Consider the following 18,631-nt stretch of genomic DNA (forward strand, 5'->3'; position numbering starts at 1 on the left):
CTTTATGATTTGGTGTGTGTGTGTGTGTGTGTGTGTGTTGGTAATGATGGATTCTGGGAGGAATATATGTCTGGTGTTTAAGACAGTGCTTGATACATAGTAGGTTTATAATGAATATTGGATGTTTAATTGATTTTAGTGATTGAATGGTTTCACAAGAGGTCAACAGGGGGTTTGGGTTGTTGAGTTTTCCAGAAAACACAGTAGGAATAATGGACTTGGGGGATAAACACAAAAAGACTAAGAGTTGCGAAAGAAAGAGACAGAAAAGCAGAAATGGGCTATAGCCAGACATCTCTTTGACCTACGTAACTAAAACAAAGCACCAAGATGGAGTTGAATAAGTAACAGCAGACAAAGAAGATCACCATCACCAGGATGTTTTTGGTTGCTCTGATCTCAGGAGAGGCTCTGGGAGAGAGCCTGGTGCTATAGATATTCTGGACCTGCTGGTGGTGTCTTTACAGGAGAAATACTATATACCCACAGGTACAGATCATAAGTCCTACACAGAACACATTTCTGAGAGTGGTTATGATTAAAAAGGTCTTCAGAAATCTTCCCAAAGAACAATACACAATATTTATCCTATATGTAATGTTAGTACTGATCTTTGGGCTTCTCACAGTTACTGGTACAGGAATTTCAATCAGAAGATTGAGGCTCCAAAACAAGATACAGGTGGGGGCAATGAATTCTGAGGCTCTGGCTTTGTACTTTGTCCACTTGGAGACACTAGGACTGATAGTGATTGCTTGAAAGGTATTATTAAGGAGGCAAGTGAAGGAAACTGAAAGCCTTTGGCTCACTTTTTTTTTTTTAAATAACTTTTTGTTGACAGAACCCATGCCAGGGTAATTTTTTACAACATTATCCCTTGCACTCACTTCTGTTCTGATTTTCCCCTTCCCTCCCTCTCTCCTCCCCCTCCCCCAGATGGCAAGCAGTCCTTTACATGTTAAATAGGTTTCAGTATATCCTAGATACAATATATGTTTGCAGAACCGAGCAGTTCTCTTGTTGCACAGGGAGAATTGGATTCAGAAGGTAAAAATAACCCGGGAAGAAAAACAAAGATGCAGATAGTTCACATTCATTTCCCAGTGTTCTTTCTTTGGGTGTAGCTGCTTCTGTCCATCATTTATCAATTGAAACTGAGTCTTTGTCAAAGAAATCCACTTCTATCAGAATACATCCTCAAACAGTATCGTTGTTGAGGTATATAATGATCTCCTGGTTCTGCTCATTTCACTTAGCATCAATTCATGTAAGTCTCCCTTGGCTCACTTTTTAAAAGGAAAACACAATTTTACATCCAACTTCATCCAGGAAATTGTTCCACCCCAAAACTAACAATGTTTGTGGGATACCCTTGCTAGCAAGTATGGTGACATTGGCCAAGATCAACTGGGTAAGAATCAGGTTTATAGGTGTCACCTTGTGACCAGTAATGACCTTTAAAATATGAAGAGACAGGAGGAAGATATTTACCATGATCCCAGCTACAGTCTCACAGAGGAAAACAATCCCAAGACATATATTACTTGAAAGCATTCTTTGGATTTTGAAGAGAAGACTTGAGCCAGAGTCACCTAGAGAAAGAAAAAGACGGTATGACTGTAACAACACTGGAATCTTGTTCATGGGAAAAATTTCTCTTCTTTTCTTCCTTCGTTCCTGCATTCATTTCTTCCTTTGTTCCTTCGTTCCATCCTTCCTTCCTTCCTTTCTGCAAAAGGTAGATTTATTTAGGAGAACAGGTTACAAACAGGAATACAATAGATACCAGGAATGGTAAATATGACAGAGTGGGAGACTATATGAAAGACAAGTTCCTCAGTGCAACTCACAATTACCCAGTAGAAAGGGAGCACACCATGAAGTTGGGGCATGCCCTTAGCTGTCAGGCTAAATCCTGAAAGAGACTTAGCACCCTAAAAGAGTTAGTGTAAGGAGGAGGAGTGGGAAGCATAGTGGGGTTAGAGGAGATACCACATAGGATGGGTGGGGGAAGTAAGGAGAAAGACACAATAAGGCAGAGTACCATAGTGGGCTGACCCAAAGGAAGGCAGCAGTAAAGCCACGAACCATAAGTTGTTTTATAGGGAACTTGATATAACTTGGATTTCTGATTATAATAAATAATAAAAGTGGCTTACCTTTAGAGGGTGGGACCAAGTATCTAAACTGATCTCCATTATCAGTGCCTTCTTCCTGTTTGCCTAAGAAATTAATTTTTATCAGTTCCTCTGCTAATCACATCTAGCCATGAAGACTTCATCATTTCCCCATTCTTTTAATTTATTAAAAAAATCTTTTAAAAAGTGGATTAAATAGAAGGGGTTCTATTAGACCACTGAAATTTTAGGGGTCAAATCCTGGGATACTTGTTAAATACTGTTCAGAAACTGGGAGTGAATCAATACAGTGAGAGATCTATAGAGTTGGAGTGTTGCAGAGATAAACTGAAGCCAAAGTTAATGATATCACAGGGATACAAAGTTAGTTAATAAGGGCCAACGGCAGAGTCTAATGTAAAGTCAGTTAGCATCTTGCTGGAGGCCCCCTCAGGCATTGGGTGGTATTTTTTTGAGGTCTGTTTATCCCAACAGTCAGTTTCCTGCCAAACATATGAAGTCCAAAGTTCTTTGGGATATTTGGGATATGAGGCAATGATCTCATCTTCTGAAGCTACTTCCTGCTAGGAATAGATGTAGAGCTTATTTGGAGGGGTGGGCCAGGAACTTGCTTGAAGAGAATCATCTCATGGGAAAGATTTTAACCAATACTGCCATTTCATTTATCTTGCTATGTTGTTGGATCTTACTGGATTCATCCTTTTTTTGGGGCAAATATTTGCGCATTTATGAGTTTTATCATTTCAACCCATCTGAAGAAATAGAAGTCCACAGGTACTGTGAGAAAAATTATACAGTCTCTATTTTGAAAGTGTTTAGTATGTAGTTAAGGATAAAACAACATAAATATAAGTATAAATCAACATTAAAAATAAATTATGATGTTGACAAAGTTTGATAAACTTGAGGGGGAAAAAAGCACTTTTTCCTTGTTTGAATGGATAATTTGAAAGAAGCCCCAATGATGGAGATGATATCTCACTGCATTAATAGTAACAATATTCAGATAGTGCTATGTGTTAGACACTGTTCTATGAGCTTCACAAATATTGTTTATCCTCATAGCAAATCTAGGAGGTAGGTGTTATTCCCATTTTACAGATGAAGATACTGAGGCAAAAGTCAAATGATTTGTGTAGGATCATAATGCTAGAAAACAATATTAACTTTGGTCCTCCTAACTCCAGTCCCATTACTGTCTCCATTGTGCCACTTAGATACATAATCCAAAATGTAAATCCATAGTGAGAAGGCAAATTAATCTCTCGGTGAAAGCTTTAGCAAATGTAATGGAATATATGAGGTTGTGTGATGCACTTCAAAGGAAAGTAGAATTTGGAACTAGAGAACCTGGTTTGATTGATGGCCCTGTTCCTTACTTTCTGTATGGCCCTGAGCACATCATTTTCCCTTCTGTATAATGAGGGGGTTGTGCTCGATGACCTTTGAGGCCTCTTCCAAATTCAAATTTATGATCCGTTGATGCAAAAAGAGGCTAGGGAGGTGAATGATAAATGCTGAGGATGGAAGATACAACTTTATTGAGAAGGCAATCAGGGAGCCACTGGAATTTTAGGTACTCATGGAAGATTATAATGAAGAAAGCCTTACTGAAAACACAGACTGCAGATTCTGTGCATCACAGCTCCAGCATGTGAGAAGCCAGTGAGCTGGAAGATGAAATGTTGAGTTAAGACTAGAAAAGGGAGGCAGGACACGAAGCTACCCTTAACCATTCCAAGGGCTGATGGTATGAAAGAAGGAGTAGACTTAATTGGCTTGACTTTAGAGAACAGAACTAGAAACAAAGGTGAGAAGTTGCAAAGTGGCTGATTTATACTTTAGGTAAATACAAATTCACAAAACATTAGACTTACCCCAAAGAGCTACTCCAAGGTGTCGGCTCTGCCCCATCAGGGATCCTCAAACACAAGCTTCAAACAAGGATTACCACTCATTTGGTGTGTTGTTGATGAGGTTCTTACTTGATGATTGCTGAGGTCCTTTTTATCTATCTATCTTTGATTTCAGATCAAGAACCAAAGGAACTGTCTCCTATCTGCTCCTCTATTTTGGAATATAGAACCTTCAATTATGCTAAATCTTCTGAAATGCTCAGGCTAACAGTAGGCAGAGAAGAAGAAGTTAGAATATTTGAAGTCCTACCTCAGGGTTCCATATTTGGTATAGGACAATAATATTAGACACTAATACTTTACGTCATTCAGGATGTGAGCAGTCATTGTTGGCTTAGGTTTCCACTGCAATGAGTGGGATCAAATGCAGCACTGAGGGACCTTACTCCTTAAAAGAGCACCTAGATGGTACAGTGGATAAAACAATGGATTTTGAGTAAAGACCCAAGTTTAAATTTGGTCTCAAACGCTTATTAGTTTTTTGGGACTATTGTTTGCCTTGGTTTTGTCATCTATAAAATGGGGATAATAATAGTACCTACCTCAGATGGTTGTTGTGAGGATCAAATGAGAATAACTGTCAAGTGCTTAGCATAGTATTTGGTGCATAGTACAGGCTATATAAATGTTAGCATTATTATTAGTAATAGGGCTTAGCCTCAGTAAATTATAGTACTTTTTTTTTTAATGATCCATTTAGTAATGAGTGCTTATTAATGAGAGTTTCCAATAAAAGGGGTAGTTCTAAGAGTAGAAAATCTTTAGTCCCTGTAAGAGTCACATAGGACCTTTCAGGGATCATAATAACTATTTTAGTTCCCACTACCTGAAGACCAGATAGGTTCAAATTCATTCCTTCACTAGGAAGTGTGAACCTAGAATGCCAGACATCTTAAAGGGGTTTTGGTGTCCCTCACTTTTGCCATTATTTGAGGTCCCCAGTGATTTTCTTTCCAAAAATTTTAGCTGTCCTACTAGTTTTATTTAATCTTTTAGCAGATAGATTTGCCTGCAATTATATGTAGTAAAAACAACCTACAGACATTCCTCCCCAATGCTTCCTCTATCCCACTATCCTTCTATCCCACCTCAGACTCTGAAAGGGAGAATTAGGCTCACTGGTTAGTTCAGTATCTATAAAGCACTAGTCTTGCCATGTTCCCAAATCTCCCTGAGTTTACACCTTGGCCCCCTGAATTTTTAAGTCTTTCTTGTTAGATTGGCAATAGCATTCAGCCCAGAATCCTGGCTCCAAGTTTGCCATGGCTCAAGCTCCCAGGGATTCCAATCCTTAACAGCTAGAATTGAAAAGGATAAATGAGTCTGACCCAAACTCCAAGTCAATTTCTTGGGGCCACAAAGTTGTCCTTTCTCTCACCCAACTTAGCACATAATACCCATTCTGTGAGTGAATAAGACCTTCACTTCTGAATGCCACCAGAAAGAGAAATTACCCCAATTTGGTAATTTTAAAGATATGGCTAGTTCTAGCTATGCAGACAATGAATAGAAAGAGAATACTCCTATCTATGTGATTGGAGGAAGGCAGAATTTCTTCTTCTAGAAGTAGGCCTCAGAATCTCCCATAGGGGTATCTTCATTTTAAGTTATCTAAATATGTGCCCCAAACCAGTCACACAGGGAAGATGAATGAGGGAATTTTTTTTTTTTTTGAAATGACCAGCAGGATGATTTCAGAAAATGAGGGAATCTTTGAGACCAAGTTGGTGTTTGTCTTTGCATATGTACCCCATGCATTGTTTTAGGCTTGGGACTACCCAGTCACTAGCTTTTGTTGGGACTATTTCTGCTTCCATAGTCCCTGAGGCTCATCTTTCATAAACAAGAGATTGGAGGCAAACCATATAAAATTCTCTTGTTGAGAGAGTGAGTTCTTCTGAGAGAATTTCAGCTCCAGTCCCCTGTAGATTAGAGAGACTCTAGGCCTGATACTCAAAGCTGTTCTGGATCTATTGGCCAAGAGTTTGGTGAGGTTTTGGAAATGATATAATATCATATGATATGAATAGCAAATTTTTATTTTTTAAAAATTTCCCACTTAAAATACATTATTTTTTTCTAATTCATACAGAATCATTTTTAACATTGACTTTTATAAAATAGAATTCCAATTTTTTTCTCTTACCCCTTCTGTTCCCCAAGATGTCAAGCAACCTGACAGATATAGATTATACATGTACACTCATATTAAACATATTTCCACATTAGCCTTATTGTGAAATAAGAATTGGGACAAAAGGGAAAATCCACGAGAAAGAAAAAACAAGCAAAAAAAGTGAAAATAGTATGTTTCGATGTTTCAAACTACATTCAGACTCCATAGCTCTTTCTCTGAAAGTGGATAGAATTTTCTTTCATGAGTCTTTTGGAATAGTCTTAGATTATTATATTACTAAGGAGAGCTAAATCTATCAAAATTAATCATCACACAGTATTGCTGGTAATTTGTACAAGATTCTCTTGATATTGTTCACTCCATTCCATATCAGTTCATGTAAATACAGGTTTTTCTGAAATCTTCCAAGGAGCAAGATCTTTGACAATCATTTATCACAAACCTAACTACTTCTCTTTGTGATAACAACTTTTTCTTTTGTAATTCTCTTAATTATCTAGATGTATTGGAGACCAAAATCAGATATCAAATATATTTGATGCAAAGAACTTTTTCCCTAGTCAGTGTCTTCACTTCAAATTTTAGATAGGTTAATTTTGTTTGTGCAAAAATTTTCAATTTCATTAATTCAAATAACTTTAGTAATTTCCCCTAATTTTTTTTTTTTTTTTGCCTCAGAATTCATTACCCACTCACAGCTGTGAGAGGTACATGATCTATTTCTCTTGCCTTTTTCTTGTGGTGTAATTTTCATATTCTGGTTACATATCCACTTTGAATCTGTTGTGGAATAAAATGGAAGATACTGATCTAAATCTAACTTCTGTCAACTTGTTTTTTAGTTTTCCCAGTAATTCTTCTTTTTTTGTCTTTTTTTTTTTTAATAACTTTTTATTGATAGAACCCATGCCAGGGTAATTTTTTACAGCATTATCTCTTGCATTCACTTCTATTCCTATTTTTTCCCTCCCTCCCTCCACCCCCTCCCCCAGATGGCAAACAGTCTTTTACATGTTGAATAGGTTACAGTATATCCTAGATACAATATATGTGTGCAGAACCGAACAGTTTTCTTGTTGCACAGGGAGAATTGAATTCAGAAGGTATAAATAACCCGGGAAGAAAAACAAAAATGCAAGCAGTTTATATCATTCCCCAGTGTTCTTTCTTTGGGTGTAGCTGCTTCTGTCCATCTTTGATCAATTGAAACTGAATTAGCTCTCTTTATCGAAGAGATCCATTTCCATCAGAATACATCCTCAAACAGTATCATTGTTGAGGTATATAATGATCTCCTGGTTCTGCTCATTTCACTTAGCATCAGTTCATGTAAGTCTCGCCAGTCCTCTCTGTATTCATCCCACCCAGTAATTCTTAACAGGGACCTTTTTCTTATATAATTTATGTTTTCAGGTTTGTTAAATAATGGGTTATTGTGTTCCATTATTTCTGATTCTTCCTTGTCTGAACTTTTCCATTGAAAGAATTTTTCTATTTTTTAAGCATTTCAAATTCAATGTCTAAAATAAAAGGAACTATCTTCCTTCATCCACTCTTCCCTCATTTTGCAAAAGTATCATCATTCTTATAGTAACCCAGGTTCCCAACCTCAATCTCAGTCCTCAGTTTATACTCTGGCCAACTTTCCATTTCCATATTACAATAAATAGAATCCTATTTTTTTTCCCTTGCATGCAGTCTTTCTCCTCTACAAGTGAACCTCCTCTAAGCTGCTAAATTGATATTCTTGTGGTTCAATTCTGACCAAGTCATTCTGCTTGTGAAGTTTCAGAGATTCTCCATTGCTCTTAGCATAATTTGCAAACTCATTTGGTGTTTTAAATTGATTATGATCTGGCTTCAGTCTATCTTCTCAGACTGATTAGATTTTCCTTTCTCTCATACCAATCTGGACATTGTATCTCCTTCTCTCTTTGCTCTTGTGCTTCCCACCTCCAACCCTTACCCTTAGGCTTTCTATCCTTACCTTTGCCCTTTAGAATTCTGGTATTCCTTCAAAACTTATTTGATGTAATAGTTTTTGGAAAGATTTTTTCCTAATTATTAAATATTAATACTTGTTCTCTTCTCACTTTATTATATATATTGGCTCACATGAGTATCTTAATATTATAGATATTTGTAAATATGAGATGTAAAAATGAGCATTTATAAAGTGGCACATTATAGGTCCTTAATAAATAAATGCTTGTTCCTTTCTTCTCCTCTTTCCATATTTCCTCAATAATAAAAGCACCTGAAGGGGGGACTAACTTTTTATTTTAATTTTGTTATTATTATTACTCCCATTTCCAAGGTGCTATGTATATTGTACATAGCATTTAATAATTGCTTGTTTGATTAACTTGGACTGGATTGGTCAGGTCAGTCCTATATCATTTAGGTTTGATTTCCCCCTTTCAAAGGAAAGAAAACAGTAAGATCTCCAGAAGCACCTAATTTCTCCCTTTTGAGACATTGCTTCTTCAGTCTTTTCACTGTCTCCACTTAGCTTCATAGAATTGAGTAAGTATTCAGATGGAAGCCTCCCCTCAGAAGCAGCATTAGAGCTTCACTATTTATTTCAGAGATTAATAAGCAGTTTGTTAAGAAGAGCTTTATGTCTCTGTCCTATCTTCAAGGAGATACTTGTTTACCTCCATTCTGGTCCTAGTATTTTTTGTAAGTGAAAGTATAAGCTTTCTAATTAATTTTAGCCTCTTTCTCTCTCCTCTAGATAGGAACTTTCTGTTACTGATGCTAGTGGACGGGCTTTTACTATTAAAAACTAAGAAAGTTAAATAGTTTGCATACTCAGAAGAACTTCATGTCCCCATTTTCCTAAATTTGTCTCTTGTTACATAATTACATTTACAATTTAAATTAGAGAGAGTTCTAATTAGAATTGGCTTCTGAAACCCTTGAGCAAGTGGAATAAGTATAATTACACATTTCTGATCCTGAATAGGTCTTCTGATTAATATTTAAAGGTGCCTATTTACATTTAATTTGTGTTCCTTGACCTCATCTTGACACTGGGCAATATGGTAGCTGCCACAGCTCATTCATCTGAAAACCCTATGGAAAATCAGGCCTTTGATTTTCTGGCTCTGTGCCTTTGACTGGAGGGCATATCCTACTGTTCAATTTGGACCACCACTCAATATGCTTCTCCTTGACGCACTGGGATTGAGGAAGGCGGTATGGAACTCTATTTCTAACTCAATTGCTATTTATCTGTTCATCTACTTCTAGCTGAGAGTATCAATAAATTATTCAACACATGCTATAGTACATGCTATTCAACTGAACATGATCCTAAACTTACATGACATTCCTAATTCATAGTTATATGATTGGGTTAGTTCTCCTTATTTTCTGTGATTGTGAGCTAAAATTTCCCTAATGTGATCAAAGTACAGTTTAAATTTGTTTATTTAGTCACTTCAAAGGACTATATATATATTGCTGAGGCAATTGGGGTTAAGTGACTTGCTCAGGGTCACACAGCCAGGAAGTGTTAAGAGTCTGAGGCCAGATTTGAACTATTCACTACACCAACTAGCTGTCCTTAGTTACATTTTATTTTCTTAATAAATTTATACTGAGATACTTAGGAAAGATGGAGTTATTAGATAAAATCTGCCAACAAAAATATAAGACTTTAATTTCATGAAGACTCTTGGAATGAATGTGAAGTGCCTGTAGAATAAATTCTTCCCAACACTATATAAATATTCAGAGAGATATTGATTCCCTGCTCTCTGTTCCCATCTTTACCCATAGTTTCTTTCATGCTAAACACTTCTGGTTGCTTTTTTCCCACACTTCTGTGGTCTTAGTTTACTTACCATTATGGTTACCTGATTCTGGATATGTCAGAATTTTCTTCACTTGCCCTAAAATATAGTCTTCCTCTTGTGATATTCCTCAGTTATGGACAGACCAGGGCAGAGTGCAGAGGGGACTATCTCCTTCTTTCTTCTATTGCTACTTATGGAGCCTTTCCCCCTTTAGGTTTCTATCCTCATCCTTTGAAATATATAAAAGAAAGCCTGGCCTCTTTTGGTTCTTCCTCTATCTCCTCGAAGGCATTCTCTCTCCCATTTTTGACCTCAAGACATAAAGAGTCACTCACCTGGTTTGTTTTTGCCTCTTAGGTAAAGATAAGCAGGGCTACAGGAACTAGCATATGTGTGTATTTGGGCTGGGTTTTTTTTTTTTTTTTTTTTTTGAGGGGGGGAAACTAAGCTATTGTTATAGTTGTTATACATAGTGTATATATATACTCTGAGATCATTTCCCCACAGAATTTAGGGTTAGGGTTGTCAAGTTCAGGAGAGGTGACAGTGTCTGTATGGGGTATTACCTACTTCTCTGAGGAAGAACAAACATTTTCTCTAGATGCAAATCACTATGAACAATTACTGTTGATTAGTGAGGATTTCCCAATAAGTAAGTTTGGAGGATCTAGAAGAAGAACTCTGTAGTGTTCTTTCTCTTCTTTAAGATAATATAAAGGTTCTCTCTGGGGGAGAGGGCAGGTTTCTTGGGGAGGTTTTCTTGAGGCAGCCTTAGTGTCAGTTCAGATCAATAATTACCCCAAATGCAGCCAGGTGATAAAAGTTCAGATCTTTTATTATCTCCAATATAGTCTGGTTAGCTTAGAGGCCTATCTCTCTGCTTGGTTCCAAGAGCTCTTGCCGCTTTGTCCTTTGCTTCTGTCTCTGTTTTCTTCAGCCTCCAGAGCCAGCACCAAGTTGAATCTGTGTTGCCTCTGAGAGAGCCTTCTCAATCTTTAGTTGCACTCTCGACTCGTAGCTTCTTCCTCTGAAAACTCCTGCTACTGGCCCCTTTGAAGCTCTATTTATTTGAGAGAGAGAGAGAGGAATTGTGGGATGTGAGAGAGAGGAATTATAGTGCTCTCTGGCCCTAAGAGCTTCAAGGAAGGTGTGAATTCACAAAGTTACAAAGTTTACTTTGTGAATCTCCCATACTTGTGAACTCCAATGAGTAAAGGTGTAAACACAAGCATTGTATATATTGTATATTGTATATATCTTGTATATATATCTCCTTGATAATAAGTAAGAGCTAGCATGATTGCATATAATTCGTTCTGCTGAGTAGACAGAAAAGAAGTTCTGACTACTCTATGGTTAAATCATGAAAGTATACACTACAAATATTTTGTTTGGATGCATCTGTAAAGATAGTTGGTCCTTTAAGAGGAACCTTAGAAACCTTTTCTGTGGTGTTCTTGTTCTTCCCAAATGCAGCCAGCTGGTAAAAATACAAGCGTTTATTTTCTCCTTCCAAAGTAGCCTGGTTAGTTGAGGCCTCTCTCTCTGCTTGGTTCAAAGAGCTCCCTCCAAATGTCTCCAAATCCAAAGGTTTGTCCTTCAGCCTCTGCCTCTGCTTTCTTCAGCCTCCAGAACCAGCACCAAATTGAATCTGTCTTGCCTCTGAGAGAGCCTTCTCAATCTTTACTGAACTCTCCACTAGTAGCTTCTTCCTCTCAAAACTCTTCTTCTACCACCAGCCAGCCAAGTGGAAAATATTCTAATGAATCACTCTTCACTGGCTTATATATGACTCTTCTGAGAGAATGGGATTATGGGTTTTCTCCCATAGTGCTCTCTGGCCCTAAGAGCTTCAAGGGAGGTGTGAATTCACAAAGTTACAAAGTTTACTTTGTGACTTCCCATACTTGTGAACTCCAATGAGTAAAGGTGTGAACACAAGCATTGTATCAATTAGTTCTACTTAGTACCTTGTTTCAGATTCTGGCCCAAAACACCTTCTTGTAAGATCAGATCAATAATCTATCAACTCTAATGAGTTAGCAGTTTGTAAAGATTCCAACATCTCCCCTTTTCTTTTGTTTTAGAACATAGGGAGGTCATGACCTCCCTGACTTCTCAAGGAGGTGAGAACCCCCCAAAAAAGGTGATCATGCCTTCCCTGACACCTCAGGAAGGGAGATGAAAACACCAGAGGAAATAGGAAATCAAATCAGATTAGCGGGTTTCTGAAGGGGTTCACTTGAAACAGGTACACATAAATCCATCAATATGAACCAGAACTTTGAAACAGATATACATGGTATACATAAATCCATCAATATGGGAGGCATTACACATAATTTACATAAGCACATAGCAATATAACACAGGCTAGTAATAATGTAACAAATAACATGAATCAACATGAAAATTTAAGTATTGCAATAATCTCATCAACAATTTTTCATCTCAAGAAATCTAATGGACTTCCGGTTAAGATGGCGGAGAGGAGGCACACAGTTGGGTAAGCTCCATGCTTTCTCTCACTATCCATTTCATTACAAGCCTCTGAATTAATGCTTGACTGAAAAAAAACCCACAAAGAGTTACCAAGAGAAGCCATCCTTGAGATTCGCCAAGAAAGGTCTGTCTTTACTGGAGGGCTGGGATGGTTTTAGATCGGGTGCAGGCGGCGGGCAGCGGCAGTGAGAGCACAGGAGCAGACTGGAGAGGGGATGGGGAGTGATCGCAGCCGTCTCTGCGGGGAGAGCTTCGCTACAGGTTTGGATACTTTGCTCCGGCAGCAAGTCAGCAGCCCAGCAGAGAAGCTAAAAACACCCGGGGTGAAGAATACAACCCCAAACAGCTGGAGTCTCCCGGGACCTGGCTGCCCCCCCCATCCCCCCCCCCCCCCCCTGTCCCCCCACAGTGACTCAGCACGCTCTGGGATATCAGAGCGCAGGCGCAGCACAGTCGGGCTAGTGCCTCACTGCTGCCCCCCGCAGACTGGAGAGGAAGCTCGGTAACACATCCAGCCCCTCCCCCAAAGAAAGATTCCAGTTTTCTCTGTTTTTCTTTGCTAGTTTGTCTTTGATTATTAGACAGAATCAGCAAGAAACTGAAGAGGACTTTAACCCTTGACAGCTTCTATACAGATAGAGAGCAGACTCTAAATCCTGAGGAGACTAAAAACAGACAGTCCCCAGGTGAATCCCCAAAGGAGGAGATCATCTGTTCCTCAGCACAGATGAACCTCATAGAAGTAATTAAAAAGGCTCTCACAAGGGAGCTAGAAGAAAAATGGGAAAAGGAGAGGGAGGCTTGGCAAAAGGAGAGGGAAGCTTGGGAAAAGGAGAGGGAGGCTTGGCAAAAGAGCCTGGAGAAGTCAGTTAAAGAGAGAGTGGATAAAGAAGTAAAATCCTTGAAAAATAGGATTGGTGAACTGGAAACAGAAAATAGCTCTCTAAAAAACAAAATTGGCGAAATGGAAAAAAACTCCACAGAACAAAAGAACTCAATGGGACAATTAGAAAAAGACTTTAAAAAAGTGAGTGAAGAAAATACTTCACTGAAAATCAGAATTGAACAATTGGAATTGAATGACTCAAGGAGACAAGAAGAATCAGTCAAGCAAATCCAAAAAAATCAAACAATGGAAAAGAATGTGAAATACCTTCTGGGGAAGACAACAGACCTGGAAAACAGATCCAGGAGAGACAATCTGAGAATCATTGGACTTCCAGAAAAACATGATGAAAAAAAGAGCCTGGACACTATTTTCCAGGAAATTATCAAAGAGAACTGCCCAGAAGTCATAGGAACAGAGGAAAAAATAAACATTGAAAGGATTCATCGATCACCCACTGAAAGGGATCCTAAAATCAAAACACCAAGGAATATAGTGGCCAAATGCCAGAACCCTCAGACGAAGGAAAAAATATTGCAAGTGGCTAGAAAAACCCAATTCAAGTATCAAGGAGCCACAATAAGGATCACCCAGGATCTGGCAGCATCCACATTAAAGGATCGAAGGGCCTGGAATATGATATTCCGAAAGGCTAAGGAACTTGGTATGCAACCAAAAATAACTTACCCAGCAAGAATGAGCATCTTTTTCCAGGGAAGAAGATGGACATTCAACGAAGTAAGCGAATTTCATCTATTTCTGATGAAAAAGCCAGAACTTAACAAAAAGTTTGATCTACAAATATAGAACTCAAGAGAAATCTAAAAAGGTAAAGATTAATCTTGGGAACTTATTTCGACTATATAGATGTATAAAGAATACATGTATACCTTGTTCTAGAAATTGATGTAGAAAGGACATTGTACCAGAAAAAGGGTAAAATGGGGGTAGTACATCTCATGAAGAGGCATAGGAAACCTATTATATCTGAGAGAAAGAATGGAGGGGGATGAATATAGTGGGTATCTTACTGCCTTCAGAATTGGCTTTAAATGAAAAATCTTAAGACATATTCAATCTATGGTGAAACTTCTCCCACCTCATTGAAAAGTGAGAAGGGAAAAGTGAAAAGAGAAGGAATAAGCTAAGCGGAAGGGAATACGGAAACTGGGAGGGAAAGGGGTAAGATAGGGGGAGGAATTCTAAGGCGGGGGGAGGGATTCTAAAAAGGGAGAGCTGTGAGAAGCAAGTGGTGCTCACAAGCTTAATACTGGGAAGGGGGGAAAGGGGAAAGAAGGGAGAAAAGCATAAACCGGGGTTAACAAGATGGCAAGTAATACAGAATTGGTCATTTTAACCATAAATGTGAACGGGGTAAACTCCCCCATAAAGAGGAAGCGGTTAGCAGAATGGATTAAAAGCCAGAATCCTACAATATGTTGTTTACAGGAAACACACCTGAAGCGGGGAGATACATGCAGGTTAAAGGTAAAAGGTTGGAGCAAAATCTACTATGCTTCAGGTGAAGTCAAAAAAGCAGGGGTAGCCATCCTGATCTCAGATCAAGCTAAAGCAAAAATTGATCTAATTAAAAGAGATAAGGAAGGGCACTATATCTTGCTAAAGAGTAGCATGGATAGTGAAGCACTATCTATATTAAACATATATGCACCAAGTGGTGTAGCATCTAAATTCTTAAAAGAGAAATTAAGAGAGCTGCAAGAAGAAGTAGACAGTAAAACTATAATAGTGGGAGATCTTAACCTTGCACTCTCAGAATTAGATAAATCAAACCACAAAACAAATAAGAAAGAAGTCAAAGAGGTAAATAGAATACTAGAAAAGTTAGATATGATAGATCTCTGGAGAAAATGTAATGGAGACAGAAAGGAATACACTTTCTTTTCAGCAGTTCATGGAACCTATACAAAAATTGACCATATATTAGGACATAAAAACCTCAAACTCAAATGCAGTAAGGCAGAAATAGTAAATGCATCCTTTTCAGACCACGATGCAATGAAAATTACATTCAACAAAAAGCCAGGGGAAAGTAGACCAAAAAATAATTGGAAACTAAATAATCTCATACTAAAGAATGATTGGGTGAAGCAGCAAATCATAGACATAATTAATAACTTCACCCAAGAAAACGATAATAATGAGACATCATACCAAAATGTATGGGATGCAGCCAAAGCGGTAATAAGGGGAAATTTCATATCTCTAGAGGCCTATTTGTATAAAATAGAGAAAGAGAAGGTCAATGAATTGGGTTTGCAACTAAAAATGCTAGAAAAGGAACAAATTAAAAACCCCCAGTCAAACACTAAACTTGAAATTCTAAAAATAAAAGGAGAGATCAATAAAATTGAAAGTAAAAAAAGTATTGAATTAATTAATAAAACTAAGAGTTGGTTCTATGAAAAAACCAACAAAATAGACAAACCCTTAGTAAATCTGATTAAAAAAGGAAAGAGGAAAATCAAATTGTTAGTCTTAAAAATGAAAAGGGAGAACTCGCCACTAACGAAGAGGAAATTAGAGCAATAATTAGGAGTTACTTTGCCCAACTTTATGCCAATAAATTCGACAACTTAAATGAAATAGAAAAATACCTCCAAAAATATAGCTTGCCCAAACTAACAGAGGAAGAAGTAAATATCCTAAACAGTCCCATCTCAGAAAAAGAAATAGAACAAACTATCAATCAACTCCCTAAGAAAAAATCCCCAGGACCAGATGGATTTACATGTGAATTCTACCAAATATTTAAAGAACAATTAACTCCAATGCTAAATAAACTATTTGAAAAAATAGGGATTGAAGGAGTCCTACCAAATTCCTTTTATGACACAGACATGGTACTGATACCTAAACCAGGTAGGCTGAAAACAGAGAAAGAAAATTATAGACCAATCTCCCTAATGAATATTGATGCTAAAATCTTAAATAAAATATTAGCAAAAAGATTACAGAAAATCGTCACCAGGATAATACACTATGACCAAGTAGGATTTATACCAGGAATGCAGGGCTGGTTCAATATTAGGAAAACTATTAGCATAATTGACTATATCAATAACCAAACAAACAAAAACCATATGATCATCTCAATAGATGCAGAAAAAGCATTTGATAAAATCCAACATCCATTCCTAATAAAAACACTTGAGAGCATAGGAATAAATGGACTTTTCCTTAAAATAGTCAGGAGCATATATTTAAAACCATCAGTAAGCATCATATGCAATGGGGAAAAACTGGAACCTTTCCCAGTAAGATCTGGAGTGAAGCAAGGTTGCCCACTATCACCATTATTATTTAATATCGTATTAGAAACACTAGCCTCGGCAATAAGAGTCGAGAAAGATATTAAAGGAATTAGAATAGGCAATGAGGAAACCAAACTATCACTCTTTGCAGATGATATGATGGTATACCTAGAGAACCCCAGAGATTCTACCAAAAAGCTATTGGAAATAATTCATAATTTTAGCAAAGTAGCTGGCTACAAAATAAATCCCCATAAATCCTCAGCATTTTTATACATCACCAACAAAACCCAACAGCAAGAGATACAAAGAGAAATTCCATTCAGAATAACTGTTGATACCATAAAATATTTGGGAATCTATCTACCAAAGGAAAGTCAGGAATTATATGAGCAAAATTATAAAAAAGTCTCCACACAAATAAAGTCAGACTTAAATAATTGGAAAAATATTAAGTGCTCTTGGATCGGCCGAGCGAACATAATAAAGATGACAATACTCCCTAAACTAATCTATTTATTTAGTGCTATACCAATCAGACTTCCAAGAAAATATTTTATTGATCTAGAAAAAATAACAACAAAATTCATATGGAACAATAAAAAGTCGAGAATCTCAAGGGAATTAATGAAAAAAAAATCAAATGAAGGTGGCCTAGCTGTACCTGATCTAAAATTATATTATAAAGCAGCAGTCACCAAAACCATTTGGTATTGGCTAAGAAATAGATTAGTGGATCAGTGGAAAAGGCTAGGCTCACAAGACAGAATAGTCAATTATAGCAATCTAGTGTTTGACAAACCCAAAGCCCCTAACTTCTGGGAAAAGAATTCATTATTTGATAAAAACTGATGGGATAATTGGAAATTAGTATGGCAGAAATTAGGCATGGACCCACACTTAACACCATATACCAAGATAAGATCAAAATGGGTCTATGACCTAGGCATAAAGAACGAGACTATAAATAAATTAGAGGAACATAGAATAGTTTATCTCTCAGACTTGTGGAGGAGAAAGAAATTTGTGACCAAAGATGAACTAGAGACCATTACTGATCACAGAATAGAAAATTTCGATTACATCAAATTAAAAAGCTTTTGTACAAATAAAACTAATGCAAACAAGATTAGAAGGGAAGCAACAAACTGGGAAAACATTTTCACAGTTAAAGGTTCTGATAAAGGCCTCATTTCCAAAATATATAGAGAACTGACTCAAATTTATAAGAAATCAAGCCATTCTCCAATTGATAAATGGTCAAAGGATATGAACAGACAATTTTCAGAGGATGAGATTGAAACTATTACCACTCATATGAAAGAGTGTTCCAAATCATTATTGATCAGAGAAATGCAAATTAAGACAACTCTGAGATACCACTACACACCTGTCAGATTGGCTAAGATGACAGGAAAAAATAATGATGAATGTTGGAGGGGATGCGGGAAAACTGGGACACTAATGCATTGTTGGTGGAGTTGTGAACGAATCCAACCATTCTGGAGAGCAATCTGGAATTATGCCCAAAAAATTATCAAATTGTGCATACCTTTGATCCAGCAGTGTTTCTATTGGGCTTATATCCCAAAGAAATACTAAAGAAGGGAAAGGGACCTGTATGTGCCAAAATGTTTGTAGCAGCCCTGTTTGTAGTGGCTAGAAACTGGAAAATGAATGGATGCCCATCAATTGGAGAATGGCTGGGTAAATTGTGGTATATGAATGTTATGGAATATTATTGTTCTGTAAGAAATGACCAGCAGGATGAATACAGAGAGGACTGGCGAGACTTACATGAACTGATGCTAAGTGAAATGAGCAGAACCAGGAGATCATTATACACTTCGACAACGATATTGTATGAAGACATATTTTGATGGAAGTGGATTTCTTTGACAAAGAGACCTGAGTTTCAATTGACAAATGACTGACAAAAGCAGCTACACCCAAAGAAAGAACACTGGGAAACGA

At 37.3% G+C, this 18,631-nt stretch overlaps 1 protein-coding gene across 1 annotated transcript; it reads right to left on the reverse strand.

The window, feature by feature from the left end:
• Window positions 1–281: 281 nt before the first annotated feature.
• On the reverse strand, window positions 282–1,554 carry LOC127548145 (vomeronasal type-1 receptor 1-like). Its single transcript, XM_051975398.1, is given in 2 exon segments — window positions 282–827; window positions 1,306–1,554. Coding segments are annotated over 2 exon segments (795 nt in total).
• Window positions 1,555–18,631: the final 17,077 nt, after the last annotated feature.

Source organism: Antechinus flavipes, chromosome 1, assembly GCF_016432865.1.
Source record: "Antechinus flavipes isolate AdamAnt ecotype Samford, QLD, Australia chromosome 1, AdamAnt_v2, whole genome shotgun sequence".
NCBI lineage: Eukaryota > Metazoa > Chordata > Mammalia > Dasyuromorphia > Dasyuridae > Antechinus > Antechinus flavipes.